The following is a 10,603-nucleotide window of genomic DNA, read 5'->3' on the forward strand; positions in this document are numbered from 1 at the left end:
CTGTGAAGTAGGAGTAGGAGCAATGGGTGCAGTAATATTAGGAGAAGGTTATATAGCAGTATGAGTCTCAGAAAAAATTGACTCAGTAGACAAAGAGGTGGAGAAGGATCATCATCAATGAAGTGCAAAGGATCATCATCAATGAATGAAGAGGTAGCTGGGAATAACAGAGGTGGAGAAGAAGACTTGTCTAAACTATTATAAGGAAAGACATTCTCTATAAAATGGACATCCCGAGAGATAAACACTTATTTATTGTCTAGATTTAGAATCTTGTATCCCTTCTTAGCATAAGGATACCCAAGAAAAATTCCCTTAATGGCTCGAGCAGCAAACTTATCACTAGACTGCGGAACAACAGTGGCATAACAGAGAGATCCAAAGACTCGAAGTTGATTATAATCAGGAGAATGACCATATAACATGTGAAATGGACTAAGACCTTGAAGTACCTGAGATGGAGTTCTGTTGATTAGGTATGCAGCAGTGAGAAGACAATCACCCCAGTATGTAATGGGCAAACCAGCAAGAAATCTCAAGGCTCGAGTACAATTCATTAAGTGCCTATGTTTCCGTTCTACTAAACCATTCTGCTGAGGTGTATATACACAGCTGGTTTGATGAATGATGCCCAGTTTCTGAAGATGATCTGAGAGAGATTTATTCAAAAATTCAGTGCCATTATCTGTTCTCAGCACTTGAACAGTTGTTTTGAACTGATTTTGAATGAGACTGATAAAGTCCTTAATGATTCCAACAACAGCAGATTTATCAAATAACAAATGAATCCAAGTAACTCTTGTTTTGTCTTCTACCAGGGTGAGAAACATGGTACAATTACCATTTGTCTTAACTTTGTAAGGTCCCCATAGGTCAGCATGAACAACTTCAAACAAGTCTTTGCTAGTATGATTGTGCACTGGAAAACTGTGTCTTGACTGTTTAGCAAAATAACAGCTATCACAAATATCCAATGTTTTTCCAGGACACTCTATAGGTAATAAATTTACTATATCACCTGGTGCATGACCCAATCGAGCATGCCACACATCAATAGATGAAACTTGAGCGTTAAACACAGATGAGCAGTTAGACTATTGAGCACTTGTTTGCAAAGTAGACCCTTGCACAGATATAGTAGCCACTGCAGATGTAGAAGTGGTCAACATGTACAACCCATTTTCTTCTTGTCCAAATGCCATAGTAGTTTGTTGCACTGGATCTTGTAGATAACATGCAGTTGGCAATAATACTATATGATAAGGAGTATCTTGAAGAAGTTTAGATATAGACAGTAAGTTATATGTGAATGAGGGCACATACAACACCTTAGTAAGTGTAAGAGTAGAGTTTATAACTATACTTCCAACATGTGTAATCACAGATGTGGCACCATTAGGTAATTGCAACATAGCATCACACACTTTTACATCTTTGAGTAAGAACAAATATGGTGTAATGTGATCCGTGGCCCCTGTATCAATGATCCACTTGTTAGCAGACAAGTCAGTCTGGACATTGTACGCATGACTTACTAAAGGACTTTTATTCTCCAGAATTTTAACAGTATTGGCAGAATGAGTATAGTTCCAATTCTGAGACTGAAATGATTGCTCATGATCAACCAGATGTGAAGTACCAGGTGATCCAACAGTTTTAGTCATATTTCTTTATAACATCTGAATAATTTGCTGACACTGTGAATCAGTTAGAGATATACCAGAGTTATGTAACCCAGCACTAACACTCTCTTTTCCTACCATGACAGAAGTATCCTCTGAGTTTCCATGTGTCTGCACATTAGCTACAACTGAATTCCTAGCAGTGATAAATTTGGGTTTTAGTTTAGGTTTCCCAAACAACTTATGCCAACTCGGATAACCATGAATACAGTAACACTTATCCTTTAAATGTCCACTCATATGGCAAAAATCACAAATGACAGTAGAATCAACCTTCTTATGACTATTAAATTTAGGCTGTTGATTCTTTCCTGAGTAATTGCTCTTTACTGCCATGGCAAGATTAACATTTGAGAGAGCAGAATGTTGAATTTCTCTCTGATTTTCTTCTTATAATAAGATAGCATAAGCTTGACTTAAAGTTGGTAATGGATTCATCATGAGGATCTGACCTCTAACATTTGTAAAGGTGTCATTCAAACCCATTAAGAACTGAGTAATCTGAATGTTCAAATCCATTACATCCAACTTGGTATTCACAATACATGTGCATTTTTTACACGTACATCTAGGTTTCTTGACTAAACACTCTAGTTCATCATGTACAGTCCTGAATTTAGTAAAATAAGCAGACATTGAGAGAGATCCCTGACTCAAATGAGCTATCTCCTTCCTCAGATTGAAAAACTTTGGTCCATTACTTTGTGCATATCTAACTGCTAAATCTAACCAGATTTCTCTAGCAGAATGTAAGTAGACAATACTGTTTCTAATTTCAGGACTCACAGAATTGAGTAACCAAGAGGTCACCATATTGTTACACCTTAACCAGTACACCATTAGACCAGAATTTGCAGCAGGTTTCTGATATGAACCATCCATAAAACCTAATTTCAACTTTGATGATAAAGCAATTTCCATTGATCTATTCCACTGGTTGTAATTGCTTTCATTCAATATCATAGTAGTTATTTGCATTCCCGGACTATCAGAAGGATGCAATTAGTATGGATGATTACAGTCTATTGTTGTGTTCATAGATGTTGAGCCTAGAGTGACAGATGAGTATGATGCAGATGTAGTCATAACAGATATGAACTATTTGTAGAAAGCAGATCTATTGATGAATTGCAGATCTATTGAATCAATTCTACTAATTGACAAGAGTAATGAGAGATTACGATGCGGAAGAATGTGAAGCAATACTTACAGATATGATGATTCAACACTAAACTTTTGATCTCAGTATGAACATCAACATTCTGATCAAATTTAAGCTTCAACAATGGCGATTTAACAATGATGATTTGACTTGAACATTTTGTACGGACGAACAAAGAGGCTCTGATATCACGTTGAGTAACTAGCTCATCTAAAATCTTAAGGTGTTAGAGGAAGACCCCAATAGGATCATATATTTAACACTCCCCCTCACTCGAAAGCCCATTTATGGGTCGAAGAATGGAACACCGACGCCCATCTTTGGGGCATTATTTGTCTTTAGTGTCCACATTAAATTGTGAGAATGTTGGGGGTGGCTGGTAATCGAACCTTAGTTCTCCCGCCAGCCTAAGCTCTGATACCATGTTACAAAATGAGCTTCTTGTTCAACTGAACAATTTACTAACAAACAATCAACTAAACTATTTCAAAGTATTTACATAATCTTGATGAAGAACTAAACTGAAATCATGTATTGATATTGTCAAGGTTTTTCTACAGAGTGTGTATCTTGTGTGTGTAGAAGAAGATGATGGTAATTGTCTGTGTATTAAACTACTTTAACATCTAGTGCTCCTTTTATCTATTTGACTCAGCTATAACAAACTTTTGGGCGGGAATATTGTTTTCACTTGCTGAGCTGTCCAGACCTGGTGATCCTCTGCATTGAGCTGTTGCTCCTTGACCTGTACTAGCAGCTGCATTTTCTTTAGTGACATGCTTAACAGACTGCAAGAACAAAACTTACAAATGAGCTTTACCACAACAAAGCCAAACAAGATCGAAGACAGAAACAGAAACTAGAAAAAGCACAAGAAAAGGATAAGAAAGCAAGGCAAATGATCAGGGTTCAAAGCCATTACATGAAATCAACCATCTTATGAACACCATACCCAATAGTTTCAGTCTGGAGAAAGTTATCAGCACCAACTCTCTCCCCGAATGTGTACGAAAACATGAGCAATCCTTGCGAGTTTACACAACCTTTCTGAACAGGATAAGTAACAGTTGCACTACCTCCTGACGAGTAGGCATATTCATAAAGCTCCTTCATAGACAAGTGCAATTCACCAATATATCTATCTCCAAGCATTCTTTTGCAGTACAACTTAATAACAAGCATAGTACTATAATTTTGCACTACACACTCACTTATGGTATAGTTAATAGTAAAGCTCCATACAGGGTTTGTCTCTCCATGCGTATCCACTGGAGTTCTCTTCATCGATTCTGCCTGACTTCCAATGGAAACTCTAGCATAAACTTCCATCTTGAACAACTTTCGGACGTCTTCCAGATCTTCTGCCTGGAGTATGTTTATCCCAAACTTTCTGTACTCCATCATACTCCTCTTTCAAGTAAAATGACACAACATAGAGCTAGTCTATTTTGCTCTATATGTATATTTATACTATAAAAGATGCTACTGAACAGATAGCATGAGATTTAGGGGAACCATACAAATCAAAGCTGACTAAAACGATACCTTTCATTCTGTTTGCTCATTTTTTTTTATTCACAAGTGCTACATTCAAATGTTGACGAAACCAAACTATGTATTACAATTTATGTCGGAGTAGTTGAGAAAACTACTAATGTTTGTATGATGCATTATAATTTCAGTTAATTATAGTTCGCCTGAGGTGCAATTTGTCTCCTAAACACGTTGAACTGTCATAAACTTGAAAATTTCTATTTTATCGTGTCAAACTTTTACCAGTCTTTGTAGAGGGCTTGGTTGGAATATCCGTTGACATTGGCTCACACACAACTTACGAATTATATATGCTAGCATCTCAAAGTCTCTCGGTACCATGTACGAGATTACAAGTTAACGTCATAAAAAATTAACACATATCAATTGTCAATTAAACTAAAATAAGATCGTCAATATATAATATCTAAGTATGTTTAAAGCGAAAAAATAAATAAATTTATATAATAAATATTATAGAACTAGCTACAAGTAATTGAAAATAATAAAAAACAATAAATGCATATAATAATTTATGATACTAGTATAAACTTTCGTACATATATTTTGCATATTATTTATGATTTCAATTTTAAATTTTGTGTCAAATTTCAAATATTTTTTAATTGACAAAAATTGAACATTCTTAAAAGTGTTGTTCCAAAATACCGCTCAAAATACCCAAAAATAGCTAAAGGTGGTGATAGCCGCCCAAAATTATATCTAATTGTTGTAAGGAAATTATAGTGGTTTGGTCATTGGTCATATTTATTAAGTTTTAATTTTAAATAGACAAACTAGAATTTAAAAATATTATTAAATTATTTATTTTATTGTAAAAATTGTGAGTAAGGAGATACAATATAATAAAGATAGACTAAAAATATATTTAAAATATTAAATTTTAAAGTTAGCAAAACACGAAATTTCATTTAAAATATACAAAAAAATGAAAATAAAAAAATCACGAGAAAATAAAGAGTTTATATATATAAGCCTTTCTTTAAGAGAAAGCCCCATTTTTATATAGAAAATTGTAGAGAACCCTTGATTTTATTGTAGAATTTCATCAAATCTTTCATTACTAATGTAGAATAATAATTATATTTAAATATAATAAAATATTTAACAACTGAAATTTGAAAAAAAAAATTGATTCTACTCTGAAATAATTTTGGATAAGTGTGATTTATGTGATTCTACAATAGAACCACTTTAAACTATTTCATCAAATCTCAATGATTTTTTAAATAAAAAAAATTCCATTTCATTTTTAATTTGGTAATTAAAATTTGTAACTATGATGAAATATGAAATAAATAATATATTTATATTTATTAAATTATGATTTTCTATGTACCTGTAAGAGGGATCCCTTAATGAATTACCCCACATATATATTTATAAGCCTTTACTCCATGGATAACGATCTTATATAGAGAACCGTGAAGAATCATTGATTTTATTATAGAATCTCAACACAAATTGTAAAATTTTATTTCAAAAAAATATAAAATTCGATGCTAATCTAGAATAATAATTTTATTTTAATATAATAAAATAATTTAACAATTAAAATTTGATAAAATTACTTGATTTTAAATTTGATTCTACAATATAATAATTTTTAATAAGTGTAATTCTACTATGATTCTAATATAGAACCAATTTAGTCTATTTCATTAATTTCAATAATTTTTTTAAATTAAAAAATTGTGTAACTTTGATTTTCAACTTGATAATTAAAATTTATAATTATATACGATGAAAAATAAAATAAAATATATATTTTATATTTTTTAAATAATGGTTCTCCACGATTTTAATAGGGTTCTCAATCGAGTGCTAAGCTATATATATAGAGAGAGAGTGTGTTTTACTCCAATACAAACTAAATTAAAATACAAACTACAAACTACTCCACCTCACACACAACTCCACCTTATTCCCTCTATTTTTAATTGAATTTTTCCCGTTAATAGGTAAATTCTTTTTAAAATCTAACTTCACTGTATTTTTCTACATTCTCCAACAATCAGTATGAATAACATATTTGATATATTTCGGCCGTAAATCAGTAATTATGCATACGAGAATCACTAAAATCTACTGGTTCCTGAAATAGTACTGATTTCAGTTTAGTGATTTAGTTAAACTTAAATACTGATTTCTCGTCAAAATATAGCAAATATGCTATGTAAATTGATGAGTGAGAGATGGAGAAAAAATACGGTAAAGTTATTTTTTTTTAAAAAGTTAACCGATTAATGGGAAAAGTCAAATTAAAAACGAAGGGGAAAATATAAACATGAATACATAGTACACATGGATGAGAGAGAAAGGGATTAAACATGTGGCTCTTATTGGTTTGTAGTTTGTATTCTAATATTGGTTTGTATTTGAGAACTTGCCTATATATATATATATATAACATCCTATATATATATATAGGGGTTTACTCCAATACAACCCAATTTTACGCTAGAAACTAAAAACCAACCTTGTCTACTTAAATTATAACAGCCTTGTCCAACTACCCATTATACCAGTCCAATTACAAACATAAAAAAATACGTAGAGAATCGATATACATACACCCAGCTTTACATTATCACCAACACTATAGTCGCTTATGAATTTCTCATCTTCCATTACAGCCCGTTAATCACCATATCAAATCATCTCATATATAATTACTCCCGTCATCGCCGATTTGTCTACCTTATTATCCACAATCTGTGTCCTTTTGCCAATATCACCTACCACTGATGTGTTTATTTTATTCTAACTAACCACAAGCGCACTGTGTCTATTATTAATACAAGGTGGCAAGTGCAGGTCGTATCCACAAAAAGACAAGTTCTATCAATTTCGACTCAATTACTATAGATTATTTCAAGAGAAAAATGATTGAGTGAAGAATATTTTAACTAACTAATAACTATAACTAAGTTAACACTACTTAACAAGATACTAAATACGGAATATTAAAACCTAGGGTAATCAGGTCCACCATGCTTACATAATAATTGGCGTCTAAGCTAAAGCAATAAAAGTGATCACATAACTAAAGTATGTTAACTTCTCCCGAGCATTAACACTCTCGAAATCTTACACAATTTATCACTTCTAGTAATTTTATTAGTTAGTTAATTAGAGAAACTTTTAATCTCTCCTGAGCATTAATGTTCTCAGAAATCCAATAATCCTCCCGCTCTCACTTTTAATTCTGCTAATCATATGTATGCTTCTAGTGAGTAAAATCTCTCGATCTATTACTCCTATTGCATAGAATTAATTCATGATATCGTCCGATTACACAGATTAATGATGAAAACATAATCAATTAGAGTTAACCATAATCAATCAAACCACTGTGAAAATCATGCTCGTATTATCATGCAAACATGGCTTCCCTTTTATGCCTTATAAACGACTACTCGCTAGTAATTAAATACTTAAAAGAAAATAATGGAATATAATTAAACTAATAAGAACTAATAATTAAACTAAGTATTACTACTCTCCAATAATACGTATCTATCAATTCTATGTCTAACATAATAATAAGATTTGTTTTCTTGTCTCATATTAAAAGTATTTTCTTATTTTAATCAAATTACAAGTCAAACTTCTAAACCGATTAGGATTTCTTAATAAAAATTTGTAGTTGTATGTTCAGTGCAGTTTCTGGGCTGCTCGAGCTGGATTCTCCTTATTAGACCATCTCTGAATTAAAAGAATTCCATAGGCTTCACGTGGAATGTAAGATCATCAAAAATGGACTTCTGGAACTCAAGATACGGCCCGAACAGTATTGGTAGCACGTGTAGCCCAATAATACGAATTTTCTTCTATTTTCACTCCAAAATAGGACTTTTTGCTCCAAATCCTTCCAAGTCTAGAATTTCCTTATTAACCACAATAAAACATCAAAACTTATAAAATAAATATCCAAATCAATGCAAAACATAATAAATATGAGAATAAAGTTATATAATATATATATAAATATATTCTATCAACCACGAAACTTTCGGATTCCATCATTTAATTCCATCAACTCCAAATGACTTCTTTTTCTTCCTTTTCGATCTTCAATTATTTTCAGTTAGTAAACCCATTAAATTCAAAATATACAAGATTTAACCGTCAATCATTAATTCATGTATAAAAATCACTAAATTGTATAACAAAAATCACCAATTGATTTTACGAAAATCGCTAATTGTATAACAGAAATCACTAATTTACATTATCATTGATGTTTGAAATTGGGGCTAATAACCGAAGTTGTGGTTGATTACAAACAGCGATGATGTGTGAATAGGGGGTGATGAAAATATACAGATAAACATGATATATAATGATGTTTGGTGATAATAAGGAGATAAGTTATGGTACTCGTCTGTGGTGGTAATGTTGTGAATTGCTGTGCTTGTTTCAAATGACAGTGAGGATTATCAGATTATGAGAAAGTTAAATCTTGTGAAATAAGAGCAAACCTCGCCGGAAATAATGAACAAATCAGGCCAGAAAAGATAGAAAATTAGATATAGTTGGTGAAGAGGAAAAATCTGAATATAATAATGTAAAATAGGGGGTTGGGAAGTAATGAGTAATGACATTGACGAGAGAGAAATAGAGATTGAGATGATATTTGTGTGGTCCAGATTTAATATAATTTAAAATAATGAGTGGGTGTGATTAGTTTCTAGGTTTTAGGCTAAATTGAGTTTCTATTTGATCATCTCCTTATATATAGGCTCGTGATCAAATATAAATCAACCTTAAAATAAAAACTTGAAACCCCCTTATTTAACACTACCCACCCACCCCACTTCCCTTGACTCCATTTTAAAACCAGCTAAATCTCAAAACCACATCTTGAATCTACCCATCCGCTGCCACCACCATCACCCCCCACTAACGTCGTCATGCCCACGACTACCATCACCCTCGCCGATTCCCTTCAATTTTTCTCATATAATTGCTCTCTTAATATTATCTAAACTTTTCATTTTAAGATGACCTCTCTCTTCCTCACCTCCCTCTCTCTCTCTCTCTCTCTCTCTCTCTCTCTCTCTCTCTCTCTCTCTCTCTCTCTCTCTCTCTCTCTCTCTTCCACGTCTCTCTCTACACGTAGTAATATATGTATTAATAGTCATAGTTAGTGATTTTGTTTGATATTATGTGTGTTGCTCGGTGACGGTGGTGAACTGATTGGAGGTGATGGTGGTAGTGAGATATGAGGTAGTGGTATAATAGATGTGTATAATATTTAATGAATTTGTATTAGTTTTTAGTGATTTTTAATTATAAATCGGTGATTTGTATAACACTTATTAGTTATTAGTGTAAGATAAATCAGTGATTTCAGCGATAATCCGGTATTTTAGTAATATAAAATAGAGATTTTAGTTTACATCAGATCTGGTAATGATAGTAGTAGAAAATAATGAAAGTTTAGATCAGATATAGTGGCAATTGTGTATGTATGTGTGGTGATTGTGTATGTATGTACATCTATTATCACGTGGACAGGAAGATGAAGATGGGACAAAAAAATCAACTCCATCCGTCCCTTTCAATTGTTTACATTTTTTAGAGTGTGTCCGACACGCATTTTAAGGTGCATATAAAGTATAGCTTTGTAATTGTTTTTTACGATTTTGTTTTTCTGAATAAAAATTAAAATATTCAACTTTTATTCAGAAAAAGAAAATTGTAAAAATAAGTTACATAACTATACTTTTTATGCACTTTAAAATGCGTGTCGGACACTTCCTCAAAAATGTAAACAATTGGAAGGGACTGAGGGAGTATATAACACTGATTAAATATTGGGTTGGACTGGTGGGGCACGATTAAGCGGTTGGTTGGTTGGTTTCTAGTTTTTATTTTAAGCTTGTTTCTATTTGAACAGCACCCTATATATATAGGCAAATGATAAAATAAAAACTAAACTTAAAATAGAAACTAGAAACTAATCTAAGTCATTAGATTAATCTAATCTAATGGTCCCCTAAAAGCATTACACCCGACTAATTTGCACCCTTCCACACACAATCTCAGCTTTTCTTCTCCGTTTTTAATTTGATTTTTCCCGTCAAACGGTAAGTTTTTTTTAAATTCGACTTCACTGTATTTTTCTCCATCTCTCAATGATCGATTTGCATACCATATGTGTTATATTTTGAAGTAATTTAAGAAAAAATATTTAGTT

The 10,603-nt window shown here is 32.2% G+C and overlaps 2 protein-coding genes across 2 annotated transcripts; both read right to left on the reverse strand.

Moving 5' to 3' along the window:
- Positions 1-1,670: 1,670 nt before the first annotated feature.
- LOC141719636 (uncharacterized) lies at positions 1,671-2,645 on the reverse strand. Its single transcript, XM_074522011.1, has 2 exons — positions 2,135-2,645; positions 1,671-2,011 (listed from the first exon to the last, which is right to left on the reverse strand). The coding sequence occupies exons 1-2, from the start codon at positions 2,643-2,645 to the stop codon at positions 1,671-1,673; spliced, it is 852 nt and encodes a 283-aa protein (XP_074378112.1).
- An 837-nt stretch (positions 2,646-3,482) lies between these two features.
- LOC141719637 (protein SRC2-like) lies at positions 3,483-4,245 on the reverse strand. The gene is made up of 2 exons (XM_074522012.1): positions 3,778-4,245; positions 3,483-3,632 (listed from the first exon to the last, which is right to left on the reverse strand). Exons 1-2 carry the CDS (start codon positions 4,243-4,245, stop codon positions 3,483-3,485), a joined length of 618 nt encoding a protein of 205 aa, XP_074378113.1.
- Positions 4,246-10,603: the final 6,358 nt, after the last annotated feature.

This window comes from Apium graveolens, chromosome 4, assembly GCF_009905375.1.
Source record: "Apium graveolens cultivar Ventura chromosome 4, ASM990537v1, whole genome shotgun sequence".
Lineage (NCBI taxonomy): Eukaryota > Viridiplantae > Streptophyta > Magnoliopsida > Apiales > Apiaceae > Apium > Apium graveolens.